The sequence below is a fragment of the Esox lucius genome, chromosome 17 (assembly GCF_011004845.1).
Source record: "Esox lucius isolate fEsoLuc1 chromosome 17, fEsoLuc1.pri, whole genome shotgun sequence".
Classification (NCBI taxonomy): domain Eukaryota; kingdom Metazoa; phylum Chordata; class Actinopteri; order Esociformes; family Esocidae; genus Esox; species Esox lucius.
In genome coordinates, this window is record NC_047585.1 from 24,363,350 (window position 1) to 24,381,058 (window position 17,709).

The window sequence follows — 17,709 nt, forward strand, 5'->3', positions numbered from 1 at the left end:
AGCTCATTTTTGTTCAAGTATCTTCGTATTGTGCACCTTGAAACAACCACACCGTCTTTTTCCAGAGCAGCCTGTATTTCTCCTCAGGTTACCTGTTGGTATTTTCTTTCTGGCAGTTTTGGCTCAAATCGTTCTTGGTCTACCTGACCTTGGCTTGGTATCAAGAAATCCCGGTACTTTCCACTTCTTAATAAGTGACTGAACAGTAATGATTGGCATTTGCAAGGCTTTGGATATCTTTTTATATAATTTTCCATCTTTATAAAGTTCCATTACTTTGAGCAGGTTATGACCCTTGACCCCTAAGGAGAAGACAGTTTTCACTAAAAAATATTACATACTTATTTTAACAATATTTCCAAATGACTCACCAGCGTATCGTTGCATTTCAACCATTCTTATATATTGTGTGTTTATGTTAAATCAATAGATAACTAACTGAGGATATTAGTGTAATTTATGGTGATATTTAGCTTGATATTATTATGATTAATAGGGGCTGAGCAAATTAGATTTTTATGAAATATCGCTGGATCCAATGTGTTCCAGAAGATATCCAGAAGAGTACCAGTACATTTACATCTACATTTAAAATGCTAAGATTCTCTCAAATACACAAAAGCCACAGAACAGAAGTTAGAATGTAAAGACTTAATAGAAGATCAAAGGAAATCCCAGAGATGCTAATGCTGTATATAATACTGTATCAAGTTTACATAGTAGCTATCACAAACTCCAAACACTTGTCACTGACTACTTGGATATACATTTCAGACTTAGCAAACCATTTCTGTAATCAAGGTTTTCATTCTCTTCTTTGTCCTTTTTATGAGAATAGTGCTTGGCAGACCGATTTTTAGATCAAATGTTTTAAATGTGACTACTTATGTAAAAATGGTTTTGTGTCCCACTTACAGCTATGTTTGTCCTGAAAAGTGTCAAAACACATCAAAGTCAGGCTAAATATTAGGACAGAGCAAGCAGATCATATAAATGAGTGAATTTGGCCTGTCACATTTGGTTTGGGTCCTTGGGACCCGGAGTCTGTCCTGTTTGGTGCACCATGCTGACTACAGGCACATTTCAGAACAACACACCATACATCAGAGACAAGGGACCATTCAAAACACACTCATGTTCTTTAAAGCCTTCACAAACCAAAGCAGCTCTAATTTATCACCAGAATAATGTCTGTCTCTGTTGGACCGATACTTTAAAAATGTATCAGTCCTTCTTTGACAAAGGGCATACAATGTCTTGTGAAAGGGTAACAATTTCCTTTTACTAAATATCAAAAAGACATTCATCACACAAGCATTTCATTAATGTCATAACAGGTCCCAAAAGCATTATTAAAGGTTTTTGAAATATGTCTCTAACATATCTAATGTTAATTCATGTTATGCCGTGTATGTTATTAGATGCGTATTTACAATGACAGTGTAATCCTATCATTAAGGCTGTTCTCAAAATATGCCAAAAGGCTACGCAATGAATAGCCTTCGCTGTACCATCCAATTTCCCCCACTGGCCAGTATTGGCCTGTGACTTACCTTCAGCTTCTTATCACAATGGAGCATGAAGATCCCCACAGGGTTAAATCCTCATAGTATGTATCAAATCGTGTAGTTAAAGATATCAGTTTTTTGTCATAATACATCCCAAGCCTTCATCCACATAACAGTTAAGTGGGTCCATAATACACAAAATACTGACCTATTTCATACAGTCAAGGTGAAATGTATTCTCCCATTCATAAAGCATTTATAGGTAAGCATTTCAATTACTATGCACTTTGACACCTGGATCTACAACACCCACACTAAAGGTCTATGCATTCATTCTATGAAGACAAGAAAAAGTAATTGTCTATTACTATTTTCCATTCAGATTTAGGAAAGATGCATAAACATGCCTCACTTTCTAACACAAATGGACATACCAAATAATAAGCTAATGCAGTGGTTTAAATAAGTCACCAAACAAATCATATTTGAAGCAGATGTCTACGCATCACACATGAATATAAGCTTAAAACATTGAAGACACCTATCAATATTAATGGAAACATGAAAACCAAAGTTATAAGTTAAAGGAAAAAACACCCCGATCCTTTGAACCTAACCTTGGTATTTACATAAATCTGTACAATTCTCAGTCGCAAATTAATTGAGACTAAAAATCCAAAAAAAATTCGGACCAGTGGTTTCTAACCAGACAATATACTATTGACAGACAGATCTATGTCGGGGGGGGGTTAAAGACTATCCTCTGCATCTGTGTCAGAAAGGTCTCAAGGTTATGCTGCACATACAAAAGTAGATAACAGAACAGGTTATTTGAACTTGGCCAGAATTGGCTAACAAAAATATTGATGCCAAGAGGAATACAACCATTAACTACATTCTGCATAACAGTCAGACGCTACAAACTCTTCAACTCTTAGCGGCATGTGATAGACTACTCGTTTTTTGCTCTTAATCGGTTAAGGAAGCCTGTCTTTGAAAAAGCCAAAGGAAGAAAGGAAGTCCTTTGTTTCATTAAGTTAAAGGAACTGTCTCCATTTTGCATGCAGCCACAATTAGTCCCACTGAATCCATCTAACAGATTCTTTTGAGGAAACTATCATTATTTGATCCCCAAATGTGAAAACCAAAGTCTTCTGTCTCTGTCTTCCTCTGTCTGGTACATCTGTCCAGAGAAGCTGGACAGAGACAGTATAAACAACACACTGCAAACCCGAATAAGTTAACCCAAAGAATAAGACAAATCTGTGCCATCAGTTTTAATACAATTAAAAGTTAGAAGCTTGCAGATAATACAATCAATTATGGTTAGATAAACATGTATATTTTCAATGCATAGAAATTACATTTCTCAGAAAACATACACAAATATTTTCAACCAGTTTTCTGTCATGTTAGCTTAAAATAATTGTATATTTTACTAAGTCAGACCTCCAATATAATTTCCCGGTATGTACTACCAACAAGTTACCTTCGCTGGGCCACAAGAGGAAACACATGCGCAGTGTTTTGGCCAGACCACTGTCATGGACAGCATATATAGTTACTGACAATGTTGTTTACCTGATGACTAACATGGTGCTCTCCATCAATCAGGTTCTGTTGGTGATGATAGTGAATTTGTTTTGGAGCCAACTCCAATTCGAATTCTGTTTATCAGCATACAGAACTAGACTTCCTACACCACGGCTCATTCCACTCCAAAACACGTTGAGCGAGATGTTTTCTTTAGACCTCAGCAGTTGCTGGGAGTATCGGCTGGGAAAAAGTCTGCCGTTACATCAGAAGTTAACATGTGGCATTTGCCATTTTCATCCATTTACACTATAAATAAATGAATGCATCTCCTACACGTTAAGTCTTATTCATCTAAATAGAACTATTGTAGTGTAAGAGGTTATAGTGGCTAGTATGAATAGGAAATTATATTTACATAATATGTCAATGTTCTTGTCACCACAATTGTTGTATTCTAGATAGGCTCAAAGATACAAAGTACCCTTTGTAATAAACATTTATTTTTTAAAATATTCCAATACATAACTGTCTGTGTCAGACTCTGTAACAACCATAATGTTGCGTTATTTTGGATAGAATGAAAAATTATAATATTTTCTAAATTATTATTTCTCTGTTCATAGAAGCCATTCCACTAAATGTTTTGACCTAAAATGTCCAAACTCATGAACAAATATTTATAGAACCACTCTCACCCAAAGCTTGTCCATTTTCTACATTATACATAAAACATCTGATTAACGTGTTGTCCCCAACATGACAATATTCAGAACTCCACATTTCTGGAGAGCCTCTTATAAAAGGTTACTATGGACACACAAATGAAAAGTTTTATTGAAAATGTTGTTTTTCCATTCTGTGAGACATCAAAGTTATGATTTTGCATACAAATGCCTGGTTGATTTCCTTGGAATTGCCCAAAGAACACATTCATATTTGTATATGATTATTTCCCAAAGTAATAAAAATGTAAAACAAAATATATATATATATTCTTCAAAAATAAATCTAATAAGGTTTTCATTTCCACTTGCCATAGTGCAGACACATCAGAAATCAGAAATGTCTTGCAAATCACACAGGTGACAATGTGGCAGTCAAGATGTAAAACACAAATGTTTGCAGAACAGGTGATCTAAATGAAAGTTGGTGAGAGGCATGTTTTAAAACCCTGTTAAACCCTGTTAATGACATGCTGTGAATTCATCTCATACATCTCTTCTTTTCTGAGTGAGCATGGGCTGTTCGCTCTTTCTGGGAGACCACTGGCTCCTGTCTTCTTGTGAAGCCCACTGTCTGATCCAGTTTATTGGAAGTAGGCCTTAAAAGCTCAGATTTATCTTATTTTGAGTATATAAGTAAAATTACACACTGAATTATATGAAGCCATTAATAGCGTTTTAAAAATAATCATACTTTCTGAAGGTGGACATGACACATTTAAGGCAACGTTTTAAAATGTCCCCTTCTGCTTTTCCTGGTACATTATCTGGTCATCTGAGCATCTCTAACTGACCTGTCACAGAACATTATGGCAGGAACAACTCCTCTTGGTGTCCCAAAGAGCATGGGGTCCTCACAAGAGTATTAGCTATCACTAGAATCAATGTCAGTGTTCAGCTAATCACGCACTGCAGAATCACCATGTAAGATGCATTTTGCTTGCTGTCTAGCTATCTGAAGTGTCTATTCATTTTGCAATTTGCACAGAAAAGTGGTCAGCGTAATAATCACGCTGTTGCCCTGAATACCATCTACAGTCGTTTCATGTAAAATGTCTGTGTTGGATGTCTGGGAAGTCTCCATATGACCGGGCATACTGGATGGCAAATGAACTGGTAAACAAATTGATCTAACCTGCATCATTTTGGAATAGGTGATTGAAGAGCAAACATTTATTGAATAATATTGAAACCATTATTTATGTGTACACGTACTGTACAATATATTTTTAATAACCAAGCTATAAAGTTATATAGCTTAAGTATATTAAGATGGGAATATTTTATGCCTCAGAGACATTAACAACATTACAAACAAATACAGACTACAAACCGTGTGGTTCAAATCCTGAATGCTGATTTGTTGAGAGCTTTGGTGTATGTGTATACCACAAAAATGGCAAAGCGTGTATTTTAACAATTATACATGCATTGGTTTAGCAGTTTATAATAGCAAATACAACAGCAAAACACACAACAAAGGTTTGTGGTATAATGCCAATCTACCAAAAGTGGGAGCTGTATCCAAGTACTCTGCATTGGGTCTTAGACAAACTTAGCCATTGTAAATTGAACATATTCCACACGCCCTCTCGGCTCATTGTTTAAATAACTTATTCCCCAAAAATGTAATGTAAAAAATTTATTTCAGTGGGTAACAATGATGTAGATTTTAAAATGCTCGTACATATAGATCTGTCTGTCAATAGTATATTGTCAACATTATTTCCTTTTTTTGGGTGTAAATTGTGTATGAAGGAAGAGAAAAGACCAAACACGCAACCATTTTTTTTTGTTCAATTCCCTTGGTAAAGAATGCAGGCACATCTCACTAATATAACACCACAGAAGTCACTCTTACATACAGTGTGTGATTTTATTTATCAAATATGTGTTCATTCAAGGACAAAGGGCTATCTGAGTCTGACCCTCCTCTGAGAACCATGTGCTTGTCACATACAGGCACAGCATCTCTCCACAACAGGAGTGTGAAATCACCATGTTCCAACAGGGAGGGAGTGGGGCTCCCAAAGGGAACAAATATCAGTGCACTCGGTGTACATCATGCAAAGTACTGACCCCTCCATTCATGGGTCACTCTCAGGAAATCAATGTTTCTACTCCACTGTTGCAATGACTTGAGCAGCAACAAAACACAATCATATAAATATATCTAGGGTAAGGAAAAGGCTGCACTGTTTAGACTTTTAGGAGGAAATTATATTACAAGCTTTAAGAACCTAATTGACGATCTTTCATATACTTTTTAAACTCAGCATCTTACAAATATTTACACGTTTTGTACATTCAGATGAAAACAAAACTATTCTGGCTCATACAATTACAGTCTACGTCTTTCATTAGTGTTAACCTTACAGCACACATTTTACAATTCAATTAATGCTTTTTAGTCCAAGCCCTATTAATCATCCACAGAGCAGAGACAATTAGCCTGACTTATGAGAGCTGTGCTCAAGCAAGGCGCACCACAGAGTTCGTGTTTGCAGCACTTAGCCGCAGTAATTTGCAATACGCCTGTTTACTGTTATAAATCAGTTACCCCCTACAAAAAGTTATGGGATTTCATAACTACGGGATATCATACATATACACAAATATAACCCATAAAGCCTTCCATAGCATTCACCCAATGAGCATTCAGGATTCAAACCATCCGGTTCATATTAATAATTTATATATTCATAGTTTAGATAGTTTATAGATTATGATTGCAAAGCTAGGGTTTTGCGTTCGACTCTTCGCTGGCGCCAGTATGAACAACTATGAAAATACGTCATACGGCTCTGGCTAGGTTTGCTAAATCACTTAAACGTCAATGCAAAACTATTGGTGATAATACCGCCGGTAGGCCCTGACAGTCCACGGGCACCATCTGGTGTAAGGTTACGAAAATGAAAAGATACCCCTAATAGAAAGAACGTCACTTCCTTTTTAAAAATGGCTGCGCCCTAGCGAATGTCACGATATATTTTACTACGTCGAGTTCCTAGCAAGTGCTTTTTTCTCTTTTCTGTCGTATAAAAATCCATAAAATTTTACGTAATCGGTTGACCTGTTTTGCCGGGTGCATTTAAACATGGTCCACCTAAGTAAGTATTTCTATTTAGGTAACGTTATTAACAATGTGAACGGCTACCTAGTAATTAGGGTACAGTGTGTGTTACGGTTACCCGAAATAAGTAACACCTCTAAGTTTGTGGAAGTTAATTAATTCTATCGTATAGACTGCATTACTATGATGTTTGTGGCAATTATGTGTATTTCATGCATTTCACCACAGATAGATGGCTCCAATGGCCAGATATTGAATTTCATGCTACATATTATGGGATGCAAGTAACGTTATTCCTTAGATTGGCCATCTTATATCGGTATATTTTAGCTTGTTATATCGGTATTTCCAGCTATTCGATGTGTGCAGTTCTACTGTAACTTCTTAGTAAATCACAATGCTGGTTTTCAGAAACCTGTTGTGGAATGTTGCATGTATTTTCATCAATATACTTGCATCTAAATGTAACTTTTAACCAAACAATACAATGTGGATTTTTTTAAAATATTATCTTTCAGCATCGTTCCTACTGAAGACGTACCATGGAGGTCACGTTGTCATACGATTGGCAATGGCTGGCCACAAACAGTCAAACAGACCCTTCTATCGCATTGTGGCTGCTTACAATAAGCGTGCAAGAGACAGTAAATACATAGAGCAGCTGGGCTCTTATGACCCTCTGCCCAACATATACAATGAGAAACTGGTCAGCTTCAACTATGACAGGATCAAGTACTGGATGGGTTGTGGTGCACATCCAACAAAGCCGGTGGCCAAACTTCTAGGTATGATTCATCTACCCTCACCATGAAAACACACACATTTTAGCTTTAAATTAATTGTATAAAGCCTACATAATGCAAAAGATACCAAGTTACAGGTTCATAAAAAAGCGAATTAGCATACTTTCACTTGTAATAAAAACTTCTGACAATGCCACATTGGAATCTGAGGCCTGAGTTACAGTAATCCGTCCTGTTCATCTAGGATTGGCTGGGTTCTTTCCTCTGCATCCCATGACGGTTACAGAGGCAGAGCGCCGAAGGTCCCTGGCCAAATTACCAGAGGGAGCTGCTCCAGAGAATGAAGTTAAACAGCAGGAACTATGAGATCTGGAGGGTTTGGGACTGCCTAGCAAGCCGGACGTGAAAATTGTACATATGCCATTCACCTCAAAAGTTGTTTTTCAGTCTATGAATATTCAAAAATAGTACTTTCCCTGCAAGGTTCTTGTGCTGCGAAGCTCAATAATGAATATGTTTGTTTGATTAACTGTATTTGTGGTCAATTAAAGTAATTAATTAGGATGGTGTTTAGGATACTTTCACTGTTTTTGAGTCTGATATTTGTTCTCAAAAATCCTAACCCCAACACTTGGATATGGAATTTGTGCAGTAGGATAACCAATGTGGGGGAGCACTTTTAAAGAGTGGGTGTGTTGAAAAGATCTACAACGATTTAACTTTCTGTCCTTAATGTTAGATGTTTTACACAAGGTCTTGTTTTTGGTGACACTAAATACTTACTGCAATAACACAAGTATGTATGTGTCCTAGTGAAGCATTTACTTTCTGAAATGCTGAGAGAATAAGGAAATTAATGCATTAGTACCACTTCACGTGATTGATATTGGTCTTTACCTAACTGGTGTGTTCAAGTGGTGTTATACAGAATGTTGCAAAACCTATGAACACATTTCCACAATCACCTCTTAATATGAAAAGGCAAATCAGTTCCCTTCCAAAATTACAGTATAACATAAGGTGGTGTTTACTGTCTCAGTTCCAAAGCATATGTTTGGAATATCTGACTGCCCTATCAGGAGATATGCTTATTTTAATTATTTGTAATGTCATCGAAGGCACACCTAACAATACCCATACCAAAAATGAAATATATTGGCTTTCTGGAGTTATAACTGGAGGGCTGCAGTCTTTTGTATGCCCTTAGTGAAATTGTGTTAGATAGTTATCTTGTTCCCTGACACTTCCACCCAAATTTAGATGCTTGGTGGAACACTTAGATCAACATGGCCTTCATTACCCAATAAGATGTGAACCATTCCAGTTTTGATATATGGATTGGTTTAATCAGCCTCCACAACAAGTTACCCCCTGTATTTTTACAGCTGTGTGAGCATACAGCGCACCTGAGCTTTCTCGCTAGCACTGACTCGCAGCATAACAGCAGTTCTTAGCTTCAGTGTTCAGTGTCTTAACCAGTGTTAAAAGGCTACAAGTCTTTTCAAACTGATTAGCAGACCAGTGTGAGGGTTTAATGTGGATTTTCTCAGGCACAAATTGCTTATGTTTTATAAAATCGAACTTAAGGTATTAATTGCAGATGTCTTCTGGTTGTTTATTCTTGTATTTATGCTAGTAGTTCAATAAGACTCTTATACATGGCACCTTTCAACAGCAAAGATAAATGGGGTCAGATTTGTAAGAAAAACTGAGGGAAAAAGGGGGCTATAGGAATGCATGCATGTACATCGGGATATGTGGGTAAGTAATAACGTAGGTTTGTATGCATACATGTATGTGCTTATGTGACATGTCATGTTCAGAAAAGCCAAGATGACAAGAGGAAAGGATCTGAGTGTGCCTTCCTCTTCAGCCCCATTAGCCTAGGTTTGGGGGCGGCAAAGACCCCCCCAATCCCCCCCCGCCCCCCCGTGGGGTTGAGCCCCTCTAACCCTCTGCCTTAATCAAGCCCCATCACTGTATGATATATTCCTTGATCACATGACTTATACATATAAAAGATTACGTACATTTCCTGTTTCGAGAGGAACCCAGCATGAAATATTCAGTATTTTTGGGAATAGGTCTTTGCATGCATTCCTTAAGGATCTGTCTCTGTATGACCTATTGCTTTATCACAAAATGTGATCTTTGTCAATGCATATACTGTAAGTAGCCTATATTTCCTGGTTCCGGAGAGAGGGGGAAGTAAACTGCTTTTTATGAACAGGTCTTCTCAGAAATCAGTTTCACATGAGCAAACAGGTGTGGAGCGCACTGCCTATGTCATAAATGTACTCAACAGGGCCATTAAAATATTTTGTTTCATAAGTACACAGTTGTGCTGTGTACCATACCCTGGCAGAAATGGTAAAATGTTGGCATTGATTTTGAAAATATGACTGATCATGCAAAAAAACTGTCTTTTATTTAAGAATAGTGATCATATGAAGCCATTTATTATACATAGTTGTTTGGCTCCTTTTTAAATCTAAATGATAACAGAAATCACCCAAATGGCCATGATCAAGACAAGATGCAGCAGTACCTCAAACCCAAAGGACATTAATACCTACCTTCCCACTTAAAAAGCATATAGAAGTCTGTAATTTGTATCATAGGTACTCAACCCACAGTATTCAACTGTGAGTGATGTAATCTAAAACAATCACATTGTATGATTTTTAAGTAATTAATTTGCATTTTATTGCATGACATAATTATTTGATACATCAGAAAAGCAGAACTTAATATTTGGTACAGAAACCTTTGTTTGCAATTACAGAGATAATACGTTTCCTGTAGTTCTTGACCAGGTTTGCACACAATGCAGAAGGGATTTTGGCCCACTCCTCCATACAGATCTTCTCCAGATCCTTCAGGTTTCAGTGCTGTCGCTGGGCAATATGGACTTTCAGCTCCCACCAAAGATTTTCTATTGGGTTCAAGTCTGGAGACTGGCTAGGCCACTCCAGGACCTTGAGATGCTTCTTACGGAGCCACGCCTTAGTTGCCCTGTCTGTGTGTTTCGGGTCGTTGTCATGCTGGAAGACCCAACCACGACCCATCTTCAATGCTCTTACTGAGGGAAGGAGGTTGTTGGCCAAGATCTCGCGATACATGGCCTCATCCATCCTCCCCTCAATACGGTGCAGTCGTCCTGTCCTCTTTGCAGACAAGCATCCCCAAAGAACGATGTTTCCACCTCCATGCTTCACGTTTGGGATGGTGTTCTTGGGGTTGTACTCATCCTTCTTCCTCCAAACACGGCGAGTGGAGTTTAGACCAAAAAGCTCTATTTCTGTTTCATCAGACCACATGATCTTCTCCCATTCATCTGGATCATCCAGATGGTCATTGGCAAACTTCAGACAGACATTTGCTGGCTTGAGCAGGGGGACATTGTGTGCGCTGCAGGATTTTAATCTATGACGGCATAGTGTGTTACTAATGGTTTTCTTTGAGACTGTGGCCCCAGCTCTCTTCAGGTCATTGTCCAGGTCCTATCGTGTAGTTCTGGGCTGATCCCTCACCTTCCTCATGATCATTGATGCCCCACGGGGTGAGATCGTGCATGGAGCCCCAGACCGAGGGAGATTGACCGTCATCTTGAACTTTTTAAATTTTCTAAAAATTGCGCCAACAGTTGTTGCCTTCTCACAATGCTGCTTGCCTATTGTCCTGTAGCCCATCCCAGCCTTGTGCAGGTCTACAATTTTATGATGTCCTTACACTGCTCTCTGAGGTTGGAGTCTCAAATTACTATACATATTAGTCCAAGTAAAACTACATATTCAACATCAGGTATGCCACAATCCAACTTGGAACTGAACTGAAGTACATGGGTCCACAAAATCAAAACTAATTTCAATGGAAATTACAACTGTTTTCTCAACCATGGAAGATGATACTTTCACACCATTCACAATAACCTCTACAAAGACATCAGAATTGGTGACATCCCCTTCCATTACTGACTCAACTTCCGTACATGTTAAAACAGATGTAAAAAGATGTAATTTCCTCCTCTGATAATATAAACCACAAATCACAACAATTCCTAAGCCAATGGAGTTGCAAACGACTAAACACACCGGTGCAGAAATATTGTCAGCAACTGCTGGCTGTTCAAGCCAATCTTCAACTGAAAATACTTTTTGTCTCAACCACAGCAGATAATATTTCCACAAAATGTACAAAAAATAACTTAACAAAGAATGAATCAGTGACATCCCCTTTAACTACAGAAATAAACAAATGCATGTCAATCTCTTCCTTAGTGGAGTCTTGAACAAAATAACATATTAGTCAAATTACAGATGCAAATAAATTTTCATCATCAGGCATGTCAAAACCACTTTTGGAACGTCATTCAATTCAAACTACTGAAGAAATTGGTTCTACAAGTACCCTATCAACTGCAGAAGACAATCCTTCCACACCAGTGATCTACACCTCCACAATGCCCATAACACTCACTGACTAATATGTTCTGTCTCAAATATGCCGTCATAGACTATAACTTCAGCTTCAGGTTTGTCACAACCCACTTTGGAACCTCTTTCAATACAAACTACTGAAGAAATTGGTTCTACAAGCCAACTTTTTAAAGGAAGTACTAATGCCCTATCAACTGCAGATGGCATTTACTCTCGTCCACCACACGTATAGACATAACATCCTCACAAGTAATACAAAACAAGAGTTAAACTCAACACAATGCCAAGTAACATTATCTACCACAGTGGAGTCTCAAATGATGAAGAAATGAGTCTAACTGGAAATACATTTCCAACAAGTGCCCTATCAACTGCAGAAAACAATCCTTCCACACCATTGATCCCCACCTCCCCACCGCTGTATCATTCCATACAATAATGGAGCCCAGGGACATCACTAGAAAATCATGGAGGGGGGTCTAAGCCTCATTTTGGGGGTCTGGGCATACTCCCCAAAACTTATTTTCATCATGTATATTCAGAGTAACAAAGGGTGTAAAATCTGATTCTTTTTGGTCAAGGTTGGCTGAAAGTATTCCTGTCTCATGGTTTGTGTTAGTGTTGATAAAATTTCTAAATAAAGAAATTAACGTCCACTGTCTTCATCCATCCAACACCAACAAAAGTCACAAAAACAGCTGTACTATGTAGCCAAAATACTTTTGTCAACTATACTGCCATACTAAGGCAAAATGCAGTAACTATGCAAACACTGAAACTGAGAAAAATGCCTATGTACAGCATCCATATTAGGAACATTATCATTCCTCCCCAGAAACTCTGTTCTTCCTCCTACTCAGTCATCACCCCTCCCCCGGTCAAACGTCACCCCGATAAAGCATTAATTCTCCCTGTGTCAATCGTCAGTCCTCCCCTTGTCAATCGTCAGTCCTCCCCTGGTCAATCGTCAGTCCTCCCCTAGTCAATCGTCAGTCCTCCCCTAGTCAATCGTCAGCCCTCCCCTAGTCAATCGTCAGTCCTCCCCTGGTCAATCGTCAGTCCTCCCCTAGTCAATCGTCAGTCCTCCCCTTGTCAATCGTCAGTCCTCCCCTGGTCAATCATCAGTCCTCCTCTAGTCAATCGTCAGTCCTCCCCTAGTCAATTGTCAGTCCTCCTCTAGTCAATCGTCAGTCCTCCCCTAGTCCCCATTAGGAATGGTTGGCTACTAACGTAGTTTCTGTAAGAACTTCTCTGCAGTAGCTGGTTCGAGCAACCTTTTAAACTAGAGGTAGATGCTAGTGCCAGAGGTGCTGGTGCTGTTCTGCTGCAGGCAGACCAAAGACCATCCTGTCTGCTATTTTTCTCAAGTGTCAGACTAAATACTCAATCATTGAACAAGAAGCTCTTGCTTTGTTGTTAGCTCTGCAGTACTTCGAAGTCTATGTTGGTTCCATTGCATCACCTGTTTCTTTTTTCCTGTACCCAATCACATCACACATCCCTGGTTTAAAAACCCAGTCAGTTGGTTCTCCCAGAGAGACTCTTTTGTTTTACCCCACATGGACATAGACACTCTTGAGATGCATACCTTTTATGATAGACAGACACTTTGTTCATTCTCAGTTGTGTGATGTAAAATATTAGTCCAACTACAAATACATTTTCAACTTCAGGTATGACACAATCCACTTTGGAAATGTATTCTTCAATCCTTCCACACCAGTGATGTCCAACTCCACTACAGACCTAATGTCCTCACCAGTAATTACAAGACAAGAGGTAAATGTAACTCAAACCAAAAGCGCATCTTTATCTGCCTTATTTGTGTCTTATATGACACCATGTATTATTCAAAGTACAAATACATTTTCAACTTCAGGTCCATCAAAATATTCCTTGGAAGCTCCTTCAGAAATGGATTCCACAAGCCAACACTCTACTGTCATTTCTACTGTCATCTTAACCTAAAAACAGAATGTTTTAACACAATTTCAAACTATAAAATCCATAATGACGAATGAATACATATCAATTCCACACCCCCTATTACAAAACAAAATGCAACGGCAGCTCAAAGCAAAACCACATCAATTAGAGAAAAAGTCCACAACTGTACGTCCACATAGGGCTCTTTGTGTTTTCAATAACATTTGTGACGAATGTCAATGCCATTGCTCCTACTTCACCTTTGGAGTTTCATGTACAGTAGTCACGTAGATAACATCACAGGTGTTTCCTTACGTTTTTTTATATAATACCTTACAGTAGCTTTGGCATCCTTGAAATTAAGTTTTGGAGTAGATGGTTGTGTCCCCAGACATAGGCGCCGATTTATGTTTTCCTCCGTGGGTGCTCATATATAGGCGCACGCCATTTATATATATATATATATACGCACACCTATATATACCTATATATACGCACCTATATATACCTATATATACACCTATATATACATATATAAACGCACTACGCACACCTATTCATTTACTTATTAATAAAGCCGTAAAGTAGATCTTTCAAAATGTACCACTTATCACAAATACAGGATTGGAGATGAAAAGTTTAACTGACATGTAGGCCTAACCGCGATCAGTTTGTGGGAAATTAATGTTTTGCGCTATTATCTAAATATCGATACAAAAAAACTACACATATAGTTTCTGGGAGTTTCTCCCTAATTTCTGCTACGAGTTTTTGATAGTGGCATTTTTTCATCTGAGAAACGCTGTGATTGGTGGATAGGGAGCACCCGGAGCAGGCGACTGGTTATGTCGCTGTCACTAACATCGACATAACCAATCACAGTGTGACAGACACTTTACATATCACCAACGGCAAGTTTAATTTTAAATGAATGTAGCCTACTGGCGGACTGGCGGACTGGCGGTCTGGCACAATATTATTTATATTGTACTTGACATAAAGTGATGTGACAGTGTGTGAAAGGTTTTAATTATACTATATCAAACTGCAATATAACATGTATCTTTTTACTTTCTGTTTTTCAGCTTAGCGCCTTCTGCAGGAGAGCAGATCCACTGCGTTTTAAAGATGTACAAGTCATTAATCTAACCTAGGTTATTGAACAATAACACCTAGGGGCTCCATTTATTCCTAACACAATGATATATCTTTAATGTGATAGGTTTAGGGATGTGTCTGAATAGCTTACACAAAATATAATCACCCTAGTCAATTGTGGATTGATAAACTTTAATAAATACCACAGGCTACAGTAACAAGTAGTAACAACAGTAAAACGAAGATCCAGTCTTTATTCAATATATTTTGACATTTACTCAAAATGAGTTTGTTCTTCCAGAGCTGGAAGTATTGTTGCAGAAAGCATTGCTCAATATACCTACCCCAAAAATGCATCTCCAATTAATTTCCTCAACTATGAACTGGAACCCATATTGAGGAAAATTCTAAACAATCCTAATTATTTAATAAACATCAGTCAAGACTTGGGAGATGTGGGAATCCAGGTTACCAACATCATCTTTCAACCAACTGAAATAAGAAATGAGAATTGTCTGCCAATTACAAACATGTCTCATAATAGGTGTTTATATTTTGTGCATTGTACTTTATATGAAATTGCTAGTAAAATCAATATTTTAATTGATCTCTAAATATAGATAATTGGAAATTGTTTTCATAACAGATATCACAGACTTGAGGCCATTTGTGGTCTGTTCTCTGAATTTTGCCAACTACTCAAAGGAGATCTCTGAGGGAAGTTGGCAGTGTTTCTCATAATAAACAAAAATGGCCTGCCTATATATTTAAGGTTATCTGATCTCTGATTGGTCAATACACAGAGGTTATCGCAAAATGTAATGCGCAACCCTAGTCAGGGATAAACGTTTTCCACTCTGCCATAGTCTTTTTATATGAGGAAATCATGTTGCAGTTGTGGATGGCGTCCGCGAGGACTTCTGTCTGCAGCACAGAGAGGAGTGTCGCAATGCGCTTAGGATATGTGAGGTGAAAGGTGTAATAACACGTCATGAGATGCATCACACTGGCATAGATGTCCTCTTTCGGGAAGATCACCACAGGCATGGTTCCAAGTAACGACAGGGCTGAAGAGTGGTCTCGTCTGAAGAAAGGAGTAGACTGACACAAACACAAAGAGAAAAACTAAAAATATGTTATGGTCAAGTAATATGAAAATTCTAATACATATACACTTTTCTTACCTCAAGGATGTGAAGCATAGCCTCAACTTGCATGTCCTAATGTCTTGTGTGGAGCCACAGGTGATGGGAACATGTCTGGTAAAGCCTTCATCATGGCCATTGAATGCTTCAGTGTTAAAAACAAAAATAGCCTCATTTGATTTATTGCAGACAGGTATTTATTTAAACAAACATTAATCCTTTCATGGGATTCTTTATCTTGTTAAGAAGCATTGAAGAAGCAGATTTAGAAAAGGATTCAGAAAGTGACAACCATAGATATAAAGCATAGATGGAACATATACAGTTGTATCTGACGTCGCAGTAAAGCTCTGCCATCTTACCTGGGACCAGTTCGGACAAGTACAGCCACTTATCCGTAGTCATGGTGGTATTTTGTTCAGCAGTAATTTGGTTTAGAAAAAAGGATGAACGATACAAAGGAGGTTGGAAACATTGTTCAAGCATCAGTAATATTTTAGAAATGTATGATAACATGCTTAACTTTACATACCATCTTTTTTTAAATCAATGAACAAGAAAGCTAATCAAGCCTAACCGTAGCTGTTGAGCTACGTATCTTTACAGTATCAGGATTCTGTTTGTTTTTTAAATTAACGGTCTCAGCTATCTTGCTACAGTAAAGTATAAATTAATGTTGCACACAACGTATGTGAAATAACGAGTTTTCGTCAAAAAAGGTAATTACTGTAAATAATCTGTAGATGGCGATGTTAGCCTTTGTCCACAAAAAAGTAGCCTTGTTACTCCTTTTTCTGTCCTCCGATTACTATGCTACGGTTAGCATACCCAATTCAGTGAGCTAGCTTGCTCTGTTTAGAGTACTACTGTTATTAAAATAGTGATTTCTACAATGAAATGAAATGATAATATATTCATATGTGTATACGAATACATACATTTATTATAATTTAAAATCACAGTTAATTGTTATCTTTGCACTGTATTTAAAGTACTATCCTGTGCCTTTCTACATTAGACCATAGCCATTCTGTTTTCTTAAATTCATAAATGATTGAAAACTATTTCAAATGGATTTGTTTGTTAATATTCTGAAAAGTACAGTCATTTTATGCATTATGCTATGCATGACAGTGGCTATTTATGTATTATTAAGAAAATGGAACTGTTATACTGAAATGCCATCTATGGTGACAACCCCCAAAAAGAAGCAAGGATTGACCCCTTCAAGAAAGAGGCCAAGAAGCCTTAAATGTTAATTGGTTTGTTATGTTTTCTGGCATAGAAACTACTGAGAGCCTGCAGAACTAGGCGAGGCATTTTAAAACTACAGGAGATATACAAAACCAAATCTTCATCAACTCGGATGCTACTAAGAAACAGGACATGCATACCAAGATACTTCAAGCGTATCTGTGCTTCTTAGAACTGGAGCATTTAAGCAGATGTATTCATTTTAAGTAGGCCTATACTTCCTTAGACTGGTTAAGACCAAACCGAATCTCAAATGAGGTATGGT

The 17,709-nt window shown here is 37.8% G+C and overlaps 1 protein-coding gene and 1 long non-coding RNA gene across 3 annotated transcripts; one reads left to right on the forward strand and one right to left on the reverse strand.

Moving 5' to 3' along the window:
• Nucleotides 1–6,712: 6,712 nt before the first annotated feature.
• mrps16 (mitochondrial ribosomal protein S16) lies at nucleotides 6,713–9,176 on the forward strand. The gene is made up of 3 exons (XM_010881675.3): nucleotides 6,713–6,876; nucleotides 7,358–7,624; nucleotides 7,827–9,176. The coding sequence occupies exons 1-3, from the start codon at nucleotides 6,864–6,866 to the stop codon at nucleotides 7,946–7,948; spliced, it is 402 nt and encodes a 133-aa protein (XP_010879977.1). The 5' UTR covers nucleotides 6,713–6,863; the 3' UTR covers nucleotides 7,949–9,176.
• A 6,121-nt stretch (nucleotides 9,177–15,297) lies between these two features.
• Nucleotides 15,298–16,961, reverse strand: LOC114828929. 2 transcript variants are annotated; one of them, XR_003777287.2, is made up of 4 exons: nucleotides 16,723–16,961; nucleotides 16,553–16,580; nucleotides 16,230–16,335; nucleotides 15,298–16,146 (listed from the first exon to the last, which is right to left on the reverse strand). It is a non-coding gene; the product is annotated as an uncharacterized LOC114828929 (long non-coding RNA). The 2 variants fall into 2 exon arrangements; XR_003777286.2 differs by having other exon boundaries at nucleotides 16,553–16,961.
• Between the last annotated feature and the right edge of the window lie 748 nt (nucleotides 16,962–17,709).

Bases quoted from the DNA above. Each gene is read 5' to 3' on its own strand.
- mrps16 (XM_010881675.3), top strand. The intron at 7,625-7,826 runs GTATGATTCATC...CTGTTCATCTAG, and splicing joins GCCGGTGGCCAAACTTCTAG to GATTGGCTGGGTTCTTTCCT.